At 41.6% G+C, this 15193-nt stretch overlaps 1 protein-coding gene across 1 annotated transcript; it reads left to right on the forward strand.

Moving 5' to 3' along the window:
* Positions 1-492: 492 nt before the first annotated feature.
* On the forward strand, positions 493-9446 carry LOC311044854 (extracellular calcium-sensing receptor-like; the record flags this gene model as incomplete). Its single annotated transcript, XM_084056669.1, has 9 exons — positions 493-602; positions 744-1017; positions 2482-2568; positions 2725-2994; positions 3415-3621; positions 3726-3995; positions 7212-7439; positions 7535-7658; positions 8533-9446. The coding sequence occupies 9 exons, from the start codon at positions 493-495 to the stop codon at positions 9444-9446; spliced, it is 2484 nt and encodes an 827-aa protein (XP_083912795.1).
* Between the last annotated feature and the right edge of the window lie 5747 nt (positions 9447-15193).

The following is a 15193-nucleotide window of genomic DNA, read 5'->3' on the forward strand; positions in this document are numbered from 1 at the left end:
TGCTGCTCCAGACAATCTCTTGACATACATTTTCCCAGATTGTTTGTATGTTCTTAAGCATGCCTATAGATCTACCATAATCAATTGGGTAGGTCTAATAACCTACAGTGGGTGAACAGTTGCCAGTTTTGTCCTGTTGAAATAGTATGATTGACACATTAGGACATACATAAGACAGATGGGTTGTGTCAGATTACGTAGTGGCATGAGGTGGTACAGCGGATGGCATAGCACTGATGGGTGTGAAGGATCACGTAATGGCATAAGGTGGCACAGGGGACGGCATAGCACTGTGTATAAAATGTAGCAACTGAACAATGGTTTTGAAAACGGCGGGAGGGAGTTAGAAACAGGAGGACAGTCATGAGGGTTTCGGTAGACACACACCTGCTTTCATACATGTTCTTGACCTTTATATTCTCTTCCTTCTCTCCTTTGTCTTCCTCACCTTCCTCTTCTTGTGAGTTACAGGAACAGTTTAATCTGAACAGAATGTATAAGGCTGGAGACTTTATTCTGGGTGGCTTGTTGCCGATGCACATCTCCTCTGTCTTCCCTGAGCTGTCTTTCACCTCCAAGCAACAGGAGCCCACTTGCTTTAGGTGAGTATCACAAATACAATAGGAAGTAAGACAATTTGGATAGATAGTACCATAGGCTTAGTTGATGCTGTATATGTTGATGTTAAATATTCAAGGTTACAGTGACATTTTGTGTCTTAGATTTTCCGTTAGATCCTTCAGGTTTGCACAGGCCATGGCCTTTGCCATTAATGAGATCAACAGAAACAGCAGCCTGCTACCCAATGTGACTCTGGGATATAGTATCTATGATACCTGTTTAACGCTTGGAGTTACATTAAATGCAGCATTGTCATTGGTCACTTGGAGAGAGGATCATTTTCAATTGGATGAGAGCTGTGTTGGCTCCCCTCCAGTGCTCGGAATTGTGGGTACTGCTTCCTCAACAAGTTCCATTGCTATTGCTAGAATATTAGGTTTATACAGAGTGCCCCAGGTAAGTTTCCTATTTGAACCCCCTTTAACCATATAACCACATATTGTATGCCTAATTTTGGTTACTTTGGTTTACCCTTTTCGTACATAAATGCCCTATTTTGTCATACTACATACAAGTGTCATAAAAGTACCAAAAATAGCCGGCCTACAAGCTTACAACTTGTCACGATATGACACGTTGTATCTCTAGATTACTTTCAGCTAGAGCATGTGAACAGAACTGGCAGATTTAGAATGGAGCGTGAAGCAGCTTTTCAGAAGGTTGGAGGAGCAGAGAGAGAGAGAGAGAGAGAGAGAGAGAGAGAGAGAGAGAGAGAGAGAGAGAGAGAGAGAGAGAGAGAGGGAGAGGGTGGGGTGGTGGGGGGTGATTATAACACTGAGGTTATTGTTTTATTTTCACATGGTCATATCCTCTTATTCTCTGTTTGCAGTGGACAGTGGCTAATTATTTTATGTATTAGAGCAGGGGTTCTCAAACTTTTTAGGCCCAGGTACCCCTTGGAGGGGACACATCTTTCCAAGGACCCCCTCATCCTCGCAACATCGATAGACATATACTTCCAACCAGATGCCATTGGAACTATTTGTATTAAAAACGTTTCAATCAAAATCATTGATCAGACCCACTTCATAGTCTTAAACAGAAACCACTACTACAATATGAATCATGTGCCAGTAGTAATTTTATTCAAATAGCTTTTGTGCAAAACCTGACAGCACACTTTTCAAGTAACTGATCTTAATGGTTCAGACTTCAGAAAATGAGCACTTCTATTATAGTCCTAATAAAAACAGACATGTAAAATGACCAGTCTAAAGGTGACTTTTAGTAGGGGCTTCAATACACTTAACATAAATTGTTAGGAATGTTCGATATTCCGATATTTTCCAACTGTTAATGTTCGATACAACCGATACCAATATATGCAGGCTTTATCACAAAAAGTCAACTAATTGCCAGGTAACAGCATCACATATCTAACAAAAAATAAAATAGCTATAATAGCAATATAATATCTAATAAATCTAATATAATACAGTGATGTTGTTCCGGGACTCACTATTGGTCATTTCAATGAGTCCCACTAATTTTAGATTAGATGTTGGCCTAGTTGACAGTGCAGAAGCATAATTGCCTTGATGCCTATAACACTAACGAGCGTCAACGAGCGTCAGCTGGACACAGAAACACACCTGCCCTCTGCAGTGCTCTAAACTGAAAGGGAATCATATACAAGCCCTTGTATATGATGGAATATGATTAAGGATTACTGTGAATATGGTGAGCTCACATTTCATATCACACACACCATACAGTAAGAACTCCTGTAACAAAAATGAAATAATAATCTGTGATTTATTTCGCCACCCCCCTGGCTATGTGTCGCGGAACCCCAGGGGTCCGTGGACCCCACTTTCAGAGCCGTGGTATTAAAGGACAGATATGTTGTACCTTTTATAGGTCAGTTACTTTGCCACCTGCGCCTGTCTGAGTGACCATAACCAGTTCCCATCCTTCTTTAGAACAATCCCAAGTGACGCCTTCCAGGTATATTTCTATAGACTATACATCTGTTGGTATAGAGTAGTACAGTGGTTCTCATGTACTTTTTCATGTCATGTCATATGTTTCCACAGTATTTCAAAATGTTCACAGCTCACATAGTTGTGAATAATCTAGCCTAAGCACGTATCCCTCCATCAGGTACGAGCTATGCTCCAGATTATGAGGTGGTTCAGGTGGACCTGGGTAGGATTGCTGTTCATTGATAATGACTATGGACACAATGCTGCCAGATCCTTCCAGTCCGAGCTGGCAAAGTCTGGTTTGGCTTGTCTAGCGTATGTGGAGGTTGTGCCCATGGACTCTGACCCAGATGAACTTCAGAGGATTGTCTCTGTGATGAAACAATCCACAGCTCGTGTGGTCATTGCATTTGTATCTAGGAGCGGTATGCCTAAACTCCTGGAGGAGGTTTGGTTAATTATTCATGATGCATTACTTATAAGGAATATGACATTAGCTATATTGAAGTGTACACATTATTTCAGAATTAATTGTATGCGATGCAATTTAATCACTCTCTAGATTCATCAATTTAAATGCTCAGCAATTGTGTGCTTATTTTACACATGTTCTTATTCACCTTTTGGTCTCAGTGCTTCTGTATACAATAAGCAAACAGATAATAACACCAATCAAACATCTTACTGCTATAACCAATTATTAAAACGTCTGTCTGTGGGCTTTGAACGTATGAAAAGTATAAATCAAGAGCTTATGACTACATAATAACTACATTGGATCCATTTGAACACAGGTTCAGTTTTGGACATACAAGGTTTCTGTCGAACAGAAATGATATATTCTAATATATTTAGTTTAACACAATAGGTGGTAAAGCAGAATGTGACAGGTCTGCAATGGATGGCCAGTGAGGCGTGGACATCATCGGCTAAACTCCAGACTCCTAACTTCATGCCGTACCTGAGAGGCACCCTGGGTATTGCCGTCCGTCGTGGAGAGATACCAGGTCTCAAGGACCTCTTGTTAAAAATACATCCTGACAATGAGCCTGACAACAGCCATGCAAATATCATTGTGAGTCTTACATTTCATTTAGTATTCAAGCTGCCATTTCAAACTGATGTCTGTTTTCAAATGTTTACAAGGTTTATGTTTAAGTCTTAATTGTGTTTATTCAGGTGAGGCAGTTTTGGGAGCACACATTTCAGTGTAAGTTTGCACCCCTTCCATCAGAGTGGGTGGATAATGGTGGAGGGGTGTGTACTGGACAAGAGGATACAGCAGAAACTACCCTTCTGGATGTGACAGACCTCAGGGGAGAGTATAATGTGTACAAGGCTGTGTATGCTTTGGCCCATGTCCTCCATGACATGTTGCAATGTGTGCCAGGAAGAGGGCCTTTCATTGGGCACAGCTGTGCCAGTTTGCAGACTATACAGCCATGGCAGGTGGGATTCACAGTTTACCTGTTTATTGAAAACCAAAGTCTGACATTACTGCAGCTAGAGGCCACTATCCCCCTTCCATTGAAAATACCATAGGGTCTCAATCGCATCGTGGCACATAAGAACTTTGTTTCAAACAATAAACAAATGAGCCTGGCGATTTAACTCATATGGATATGAAGCATCAACTTATCGTGAAAAGGTACTAATTTATCCAAAGAGTCAGAAAATAAAGACATTTTCTCCTAGCACACGTTATCAAATGTAACTCAATATCATAAAAGACACAAAGTCACATACCTGACAGAATCGCCACGCTGATTTGTAGCAGCAGCGAGCACACTATTGATGTTCTCATTATTTTTTTATTCTCCTCAAAAGGTTTGGCACCTAACTACTCCTACATACTTTCACTTAGAAACTCCATTCAAACTGTAAAAGAATCAGCTTACTGTGGACACGTATGCTTGTATTTTTAATTTTGAAATCATTTCTAGTTTTTGAAATATTTAACTTTAAGCACCCAATGCATTTCCAATGGGTTTCGCTGGTGGGGAGAGAGAAGGACACAGGAGAAATGCCCTGTGTTTTCGTAAAGTCACTGTGGTCACATGTTTTACACTACAGATATTTATTTTACATCAACAAGTTCGCACAGGTTTGCTCTCTGATTTAATCCAAAGATCTAAGCTGTGTGATGTATACCTTTTGAGTTAAGACCATTAATATCAACCCATGTCCCTCTACACTCTAGCAATCAGTACACCTGGTGATAGCTAGCCTGTCAGTCATTGGCTGCTCAGTGGTGCTGCAAAGTAACTAGGTAGTACCTTACTCAAGTACTATACAGGTGTTTGAGGTACTTTTACTTCACTTTCCATTTGTGTTACTTCTACTCCACTACAATGACAGCATTTTACAGCTTTGGTTACTTGTTACTTTGCAGATTGTATTATTATTACAAACCTACAGTAACCACACACAGCCAATCTACACGCGTTATGAGCTTGTAGATCTGCTATTTTTTGAAAATGTTAGTACTTTTACTTTGGTACTCAAAGTATATTTTGATGCTAAAACGTTTGAACATTTCAAGCTCCAAACCTCCCTACCCCCCCCCCCACACGCACACCCCATACTCCACCACCATGAATGAATGTGTGTGTAAAAGGGTGACATTTTGATGGTAATAACTGTGTAAATTTCAAGCTCCTATTTATCACTAATGATGTGTATTGGTCAACATAACCCCACACACGACAGAACCTCAATACTGTAAATGTGGTAAAATGCCTTAGACATTTATACAGGAGTACGAAAAATACATTATTAATGTTCTTACAGTGATGTAAGATAAGATAAGATGAGACTTTATTGATCTCATGAGGGAAAATCAGTCGCCAAAGGCAGCACAGCAGTTAACCACTTAAACCCCATATGGGTAACTGGGGTCCCTAGGGTTCAATACTAGTGTATTTTCCGTTGTCTGTTATAGTGGGTAAAGCTTTTGCTGAAAATAGCCGATCGACAATACCGATGCTGGGGTTAAGTGGTTAAGATACAGACTGTAGGGCAAGAAAAAGTACTGTAGATACAGCTGGGTAAAAAATACATCACATTTTCATCACGCATTCTCAACGCAACACCCTCAATAAAAGGCAAAATATACAACATACAACACTATGTAATTTGCTGTTCAGGTTGCTCATGTCCCTGGCATTAACGTAACCCCCCCCCCCCCCAGCAGGATATCACAAAGAAAAGGGAACTTCTAGCCATTACGGACTGATAGAACATATCCTGTTACACACACCTCACAAAGATCTACTTTGGCCTTGCCATAGAGGGCTTCAGAGTTGTCAGTCCAGTCCAGTCACTGTGACCCCTCGTTCAGTTGCTATGGGCCGTTGAAAATAGCATGTCTCGTCAAAAATGCAACGGGAAAAAGGGAACTGAATTTACAGCCGTTTCCCCACAGACGCTAACCAAGAAGCGGATGGAGCAGTAGATCTTGTGTTCACGTGATCTCCTAGAGCCTGAAATGGTGGTGCATAGGTTGCGGAACAGCGCCATCTAGTGGTAAACACTGAAAACACGGGTTGGAAATGTTACACGTCTTTGGCGCTCTGGGCTTTGGAAAAAATGGACGTGTTACACGTCAATGGGACTGAATGAGTTAAAGAGGGCAGTACTATCCTGTTTCATCCATGGGCTTATTGTTAGAAAAGCAGAAAACCTGCTTTGAGGGTATGCACACCTCCTCACAGTACCTAATGTGATGGCCTGGCATAGGCTGTCTATATCATCACCCTGAAGCACCCTCTAAGTGCCCTGCAGAACGAGACCCAGTCTTCCACTTCAAACTCATCTGTCCACTGTTGTACAAACCTGGTGAGCACTGGCTGCCTTCTAACGACAGGCAGACCGGTTGGAACCAGTCTCACCCTGTCATGGCTAGAGCTGTTCATGGGGGGAGGGCGAATGACGTGTGTGCATACCTGACATTAGCATACAAGAGATCAAGGGTTTTAGCACCTCTGGTGGAGCAAGTGACTTACTGGGAGAGATCAGACAGCGCAGTACTAACTTTAACCTGGTTAAAATCCCCATTTACAAGGAGGAGTGCTAGCTACAGAGGAGATAATGACATCACAAGGGGTAGCGACACTACCACTGGGCAGACAATAAACGTCACCAGGAAAATACCCACAGACATACTATACCTCTGTGTCCGAGGTACAAAACATTTTCTTCACTGAAGCATGACCTCAAGCACGCCAGTCTGTGTTGATATAGACAGTACCTCCACCTTCCGTCTTGTCCACTCCCACCCTCATAACAATGTCTTTATCGGCTCTGATCAACAAGAACCCCTCAACTGTAGCATGTCGGAACATTCACTTTCCAACCATGTCTCTGTCAAGAAAATAAGGGTAGTCCGCGTGTACACAAATTGTTTGGTTATAGTCGTCACCAAAACATCAGCTCTGGATTGGTCAAGGACATTGCCCTTGGCCACGGAGGGGTTTTATTCTCCATTGTTCAAGTTTCTCGCTAACATGGCATTTAGTATTACCTGAAATATAGTAAATGTTTATCAGTGTTTGGAGCAGTAACTTGGTGTTAAATGGGTGGGCCACATGCATTTTAAGAGCATGTTTATTTCATTGATCAATCAATCGATTGTGTTCCAACTGTCTCGTTCTTCATCATTTCTAGCTGGTCTATTACCTGGAAAAGGTCAACTTCACCACATCTTTTGGTGATGATGTATCATTTGATGAGAATGGTGATGCTTTGCAAATCTATGATGTCATGAACTGGGTGTGGCTCCCTGATGGAAGCGCGAAGGTTCATAATGTGGGTGTGGTCAAGACGTCAGCCTCCGGGGATGAAGAACTCATCCTTGATGAAAACAAAATCTTCTGGAACTTTGAATCCAAAAAGGTCACTTTGTCTTTCTGAAGTAACTAATGTTGAGCTCATGATGTGAATGTAATTTAGTTTAGACTGAAACTGATCATTGTTCCTTTCCTCTGTAGCCTCCTCGGTCAGTGTGCAGTGAGAGCTGTTCCCCTGGAACCCGTGTGGCCAGAAGGAAAGGAGAACCTGTCTGCTGCTTTGACTGCATTGCTTGTTCTGAGGGAGAGATCAGCAATCAGACAGGTTGGTTGTTGATTGAGTTTATTTGATGATAGCACAGACAGGAGCAGTATGCACTATAAGTATTAAAATATAGTTCCAAGTCAAGTGAGTTCACACCACAACTATAACAAATACAATGGTGAACGATATAGTTATAGATATAGTGCTCGGTGTCAATGGGCCTTTAGGAGGGACTAATGCTAATGCTGAGCATCAAGATCAGTTTACTGGAGGGACTCTACAGTATATTTACCTTTTAGCTTTTGAGGTACTCTGTCCCTTTCCCTCCCCTCCCTCTATCTCCCCCCTATCCCTCTCTCTCTCTCTGTATCTCTCTCTCCCGCACGCACGCACGCGCACACACACACACACACACACACACACACACACACACACACACACACACACACACACACACACACACACACAAGGCCACGCGCACACAATTTCTGCACGCACGCATGCACACACACACACACACACACACACACACACACACACACACACACACACACACACACACACACACACACACACACACACACACACACACACACACACACACACACACACACACACAGGGCCACTCACACATGTTTTTCTCCTGATTAATTGTCATCAGGTGAAATTAAATACAACAAGATCATTTCACTGTATGCTTAATTTTCAGCAGCAAAGACTAATTTGACTGTGAAAGCAACATTGTCAAGTGGTGTAACTGGTGTGTGCCAATTGGTGTAACCAGTATTTTTCTAAATAATATGAAAAGTAAGAATATGACAGAATTAAGGGCAGAGGTTTCCACATTAATAGCAGAATAGGATAGCAGCAACGTAGGTTATCATTAGGATGATAAGGTACTTTTCTGTCCTTTTAACCTTGCTGTCTTTGTTAGACTCTACAGAGTGCACCAGTTGTCCAGAGGACTTCTGGTCCAGTCCCCAGCGTGACCACTGTGTCCCTAAGAGCATGGAGTTCCTCTCCTACCATGAGACCCTGGGTATCTCCTTGACAACCATCTCATTGATAGGCACACTTAGCTGTGCCATCGTCATGGGAATCTTCATCTATCATCGTGACACACCCATGGTACGCGCCAACAACTCAGAACTCAGCTTCCAAATTTTGCTGTCACTGAAACTATGTTTCATGTGCTCACTTCTGTTCATTGGCCGTCCCAGGCTCTGGACTTGTCAGCTGAGGCATGCAATATTTGGGATCAGCTTTGTGCTGTGTGTCTCATGCATCCTGGTAAAGACTATGGTGGTGCTGGCTGTGTTCAAATCCTCCAAGCCTGGGGGTGCAGACATTATGAAGTGGTTCGGTTCTATGCAGCAGAGAGGAACAGTTCTGGTTCTTACTTCCATCCAGGCAATAATCTGCACAGCCTGGCTTGTGTCTGCCTCACCAACTCCTCATAAAAACACACAGTACAACAGTGATAAGATAGTCTATGAGTGTGAAGTGGGATCAACAGTTGGTTTTGCAGTGTTACTAGGTTATATTGGTTTACTGGCACTCCTCAGCTTCGTCCTAGTATTCATGGCAAGGAATCTTCCAGACAACTTCAATGAAGCCAAGTTAATCACTTTTAGCATGTTGATCTTCTGTGCCGTGTGGATAGCCTTCATCCCAGCATATATCAGCTCTCCAGGCAAATATGCAGATGTAGTGGAGGTATTTGCTATTTTAGCATCTAGTTCAGGCCTTTTGGTGGCACTGTTTGGACCAAAGTGTTATATAATGCTTTTGAAACCTGAGAGAAACACTAAGAAGTCCATCATGGGTCGCGGTGCCACCAAGACATAGACACAGAAATGCAATAATGATGTATTCACTGTACATTTAATAAAACAATAAAAAATAGATATGAAATGACCTTGTTAGTAATAGATTCAGTTTTATACCAAATTAAACCAAAAGCAGTACATCAAAAGCAAACATTTATTATCTGTAAATACAAGTTGGTGAAAAGTTTATTACCCTCCCTTAAAGGCTATGCTTGGTAGTTTTTGACCTATACAGTAGATAGGACTTCTTCATGGGTCAAATTGTATGTAAGCAGCCATTTGGTAAATATACATGTAAGCTATCTTTTTTCTAACTTTTAACTTTTATTTAACTATTATTTTTTAAGGCTTCCGGTTTCAAAAAGTTGAAGCTGCTTTGTGTGACATTTTCATGGTCAAAAGGCCTGAAAACAATCAGTTTTATAACACTACCAACCAACGCGCACAAGAGTCATTTATGTTGATTCTCACCGGCTTCGAATGCTATCAATGCATTGAATGGGAGATTATCACGTTTTATCAGACCATTGAATGGGGCGAGTAGGTGAGGAGTAGGCGATACACGGACCTACCCGCGATTTGTCAGACCATTCACTGGGCGTAATCAGGAGCTAATGACCTACTTTGGAGGCGGAGCAGTCCCCACAACAATATTTACGATTCTGTGCCTATCGGTACATAACTCCATCGGCGCTGAGTAGGCTCAGGCGAGCGTCGCACCGCTCAGGACGGCAACTCGGTCGCTTTAGCTCCCTCGGTGGTCCTTCGCGGGGCTCCAGCTCGCCTGAGACTGCGCGCCTCCGTCATGCGTGCGTGTGTGTGTGCGTGCGTGCGTGCGTGCGTGTGTGTGAGGAATGCAAAACAAGTGTCGAAACAAGCGTTTTTTTTGCAAACAAACACATTTTTTTCTTGCATTTATGCATTAACACTCTACCCGCCGGGCCCGTAGCCTAAAAACACTTTTTTCAATTTTCTACACGGACCATTTCATTGTAACACCACCGGAAAGCCCTTATTAGGGATTCCGGTTTTGCCGATGCCGTCAGCCCTCGTTCCAATGACGAAACTGAAACTCAATTTTCTCCTTGTTTTTTTCTTCTCCTCGTCGATCACTGTTTAACATAAACCGTTCTAACTACAACATGGAGGCACCGTTTGACACGCGTTCTTCAGTGGTAGAAGCAGGCAGATGTCTGCGATGTTTACAAACAGTGCACGGCTCAATTTTAAGGATTTTAACAAGGTCTATGGCGACGTGACAAAAACAAAAAACAACAATAAAACGTTGGCACTGGTGAGTACATTATGAGATTAAACTCTGGCGGTCAATGTGTTAACAACTCCAAGCCCTGTTTCAAACAGTGAAATTAGAAGACAAGCTGTGAGCTTCACTTTTATAAAGGCTAAATAATAATACTAACTTTAGTGTCAACTGTATTCTTGACTGGTTATGCAGGAATGCACTAGTACTTAGTGACTATTACTAAGTACTCCAGTTAATTGTGATGGAGATAAAAATAGATCTTCCAAATAGGCCAATTTGCAGGTGATCAGGTGCAGATTAATGTAACATTGTACCTCTGTTACTTACTGTATGTTTGCAAATGTTTGAGATGATGTTTGAGCACTTTAGATTTTTTGCACAAAGTTTTTTTTTTAATTTGCACAGTCAAGATTTTAGTCTGGTGGATCATACTTGATGTTCAGTGGTTGAAGTCAATTTTGAATTCAGGACTTGATACTTTTACTTAAGTAAAACATTAGAGTACTTTTTCCACCACTGTTTATGTTTTTAACATGACTGCCCTGTTTAAAAATGAATGAATAAACACTAGTAACCAAGGTTACTGTAGCAACATTTTTCATTTAAGGTATTATGCCTGTAGCAACTAAGTCACTTTGTGAGCTCCCTGGGAGCTGAACTCCAAGCTATCAAGTTTCAAAGCTACACATTTTTATTTTCCATTTAATTTAATATTACTGTCATCATAATCCCATTGTGCATAATGCACTGTAATTAAAACTTCCATTTCAACATTGAACATAAAGTTTAAGTGGTAGCCATATGAAACAATGAAGCACAATGCTGTGAGGCAAAAAGGCTGCACCCGGATCTGAAGAAAACTGAGGCAATCTACTCTCTGAGCCAACACTTTTTTTGTGTGTTGGCATGTACTGTTATTACGGGAGTCCGGTGGCAATTGTGCAAATATCTCAGCTTCCTATGCGACAGCAGTCGAATGCCAAGTGCTGGAGTGAAGAACACCACAAGCAGTGGACATCATCTACAATTTGCAACCTGCACTGGGACAGCAACTTGACGCACCAGTTGGAGGAGCGTTTGACAGTGGTGGTTGGTAATGTGGAGCAGCTCAAAATGCTCTATGTGTAATACGAAGGGGAATGACAAGGTGTCCAGATAGATCATTGCCCAGCTGACATGCAAGTGGCTGAAGGAGTGGTGCTGCACTGCCACATCAAACTCCAGCCATCTCACATCCAGCTGTTACTTGACCACTGCTCTGGTCGGTGTGCTGGCATCACATTGGTGAGGTACCTCCTCAGCTGCATTTTCACAGAGCTCAAGGTGGAGACGCCAGGCTCACCAGAGGTTATCTTGTTAATGTGTCTGCGGGACAACTGACACCTGCTGCTGCACTTAATGTTGTGGCCCATTTGTCCTGCTACATTCTTTTGCATGCCAAACAACCGTTCCTGGACAAATTATGTGCTAAACTCATTGTGTGTGCTGCATAAGTGATTGACTACAAGCGAGACGACTACCACGTATTTTCTGTCTTGTGTAGGCCTATCTGGTTGCAGATGATGCAGCATAGTCTCCAGTAACCTTTCAATGGCCGCGAGCGCAGCAAAAGGCACGATGAATGGTCAAGCTGCTCTACACTATCAAGCTGGCAGCATATCGCCTTGCTTCCTCAGGGCAGGGCACCATCACCACATGGCAACAGTTATGCCAACTTCATAACTTCACATCTACTCAAAATGGTGGCTAACCTGCGAGACAGCTGTAGATGCTGCATGGAATGACCTCACACTCGACTCTACCACCAGCTGTACGCGTACAAGTCTGTTGACGAGGGCATCGCAGCATAAGCGATGACAGTGCTGGAGAGGAGATGCTGCCTAGCACTTGCAAATTCCATTTTGTAGCACAAGCTGATCTTCCCATGCAAGCCTCACAGCTGTACTTTGGCGCTGGCTTCGTCAAGCCAAAGTTTCCAGCCTTTTTGGCGAACCTCGCCAACACCGACTGCTGGTTTAGCATGGACCAGCTGTGCATCGACCCAGCATTTCTCTCACTCGATGTAAAGGATTGGCTTACCAGTGCAGCATTCCAGGCAGGTGTGGTGAATGTAAATGCCATCAACGCTGTGAATGACTGCGCCGAGCATGGTGTCAAACTCACAACTTTGTGGGAGCAGCCAAGAGTGAGCAGCACTTGCACCTGAAATTGTCATTGATGTCCAATGATAATTTCAATGTTGCACTGAAAATCTTTCTTCTTAATAAACACATTTTGCTCTTTTGAAAAACATGTCTTCAAAAACGATTTGTTGCATTCTTTAGAAATTGCCTTGGCATTTTGTCAAGAAATTGGAGTTCTGAAAGCACCCGCAAAAAACAAGCTATGCTTAAAATCAACGATGCGTGTTAAATAGTTGTGTGTTTTATTACAGAGGTGTAGTAGTAACAATAAAACACTTTTAATCTAAATCTGGGTTTCAAACTGCTTCACCTTTATGCTTACCAGGTATAGGACAAGAGAATGGCCAGGTGACAATTGAGTAGGCCTGCTACTCCCAACTGAAGACGGTCTACGTAGAGTTGGGAGATGTGGACAGCCTCTTTTAGAAATGCACATCGTTGGAGTCGCTGCAATTTGGAATAATGGCACAAAAACTGAGACTGATAACTCTTGAGTAAGACTGAGGTTAATTCTAAAGCCGGGTTTGTGCTCCATCGTACGACGGTGTCACTTGCCAAAAATAGCCAGATCTGCTATTTCAGGTATGCGACACTTCTGTACGACGGAGCATTAATTAGGCATTTGACACAGCTAGTGTAGCAGACATCTCAGTACCAAACTAGTATATTTTATCCTGCTTAAATACCCATGGAAACTGAAGGATTTTTTTTTAGACATCTAAACATACGTATATACTGTACGTCTGGGACAGAGAATCTGGTTGGAGCTCTACAGTATTAAACTAACATTGTCATATTGTATGCCAAATGGTTCAAACGAGGGACAAGTCTTACTTTTTGCCATAGTATGTGTTTGATACAGTAGGGTCAAAGTGTCAGAGCCATAGTGATGTGTAAATATTGCACTATTCCTGCCATACTTATTTTACTTATTACTAATACAAAGATATGCATTTCAAATGTACTTCATTTAACACACAAAGGTTTATTTCTTGAACAAATGACAGTGAAAAAGCTTGCATATGTTGCATATTGTTGCTGTCCGGCAATAACCAGCTTGACACTTTTGCATTTTTTTCCCATAAATCAGGGCCATTGAACACCCTTTACATCTGTGTGTTGGTAAACAAAACTATTGAACCAATGCAAAGCATTAAACAGCGCTTCTGACAAAACCAGCTAACTCCATTGGATCCTCAAATTCTCTGCTAAACCAGCGAAGTCCACCGGAGTTCCACCCCCTTTTGACCTCCAACCTCATTGTGAGCTTGGAGTTCCATTCAGCTGTTCTTATCAATGATGAACAAAACCTCCTAACTCCACTTTTTTTAATTTCCTGAAAAATGAACATTTGGACTTAGCTGGTTCCTGCCGGACAGCAGAGATATTATGCTTGTTATCATGAATATAAAACACCAGTCTTTACACATCAAATGTAATCATAAGTACAGTTTATAAATACAGTAACTAATTTATGAACTTTTTGGTAACAAAGACAACTATTGTAGATTTACATTGTGTCTGCAATACAATTATGAAAACGATATTAGCAAATATAATCGCCTTATTTTAACTTAGAGGATGAATATTGGAGAAAGCAATTAACTCGTACATGAGTTCATGTGAGGAGTTTACATTATTAATGTCTGCTTTCTGTCACACTGAAAATGAGTTGATGGCATTGCTACACTATGCATCATAAATGTGGTGTCATCATAAATGTGGTGTTTCAATGGTGTTTTTCTTGCACAGAATAATCCACATAGTGGGAAAGAAGGCTATGGGAGGATGAGCAGCAAGGGACATGGGACATGGCGTTTCAACAGAAACACAGAAGGATGAGCTCTGACTTTGACCAGCAGTTATAAACACGCTATAGAATAATCAACATACATGGCTCTCATGTTGGTTGGTGTTATGAAACTTTCATACAGAGCATATTGTTTTCAGGCCTTTTGACCATGACAATGTCACACAAAGCAGCTTTAAGTTGTTCAAATCGGAAGCCTTAAAAAAAACAGTTAGAAAAATAATAGCATACGTTGCTATTGGTTACATTTGCCAAATGGCTGCTTACATACAATTTGACCCATGAAGAAGTGCTATATTTTCGGATCTACTGTATATTTCCAAAATCACCAAGCATTTCCTTTAAGGTAAACTTTTCACCAACTTGTATTTACAGATAATAAATGTTTGCTTTTGATGTACTGCTTTTTGTTTAATTTGGTAGAAAACTGAACAAGGTAATTTCATATCTATTTATATATTTTTTTAAATTAAATGAACAATAAATACATCATTATTGCATTTCTGCTT

This window comes from Gymnoscopelus microlampas, assembly GCF_963454915.1.
Source record: "Gymnoscopelus microlampas genome assembly, chromosome: 5".
NCBI classification, from domain to species: domain Eukaryota; kingdom Metazoa; phylum Chordata; class Actinopteri; order Myctophiformes; family Myctophidae; genus Gymnoscopelus; species Gymnoscopelus microlampas.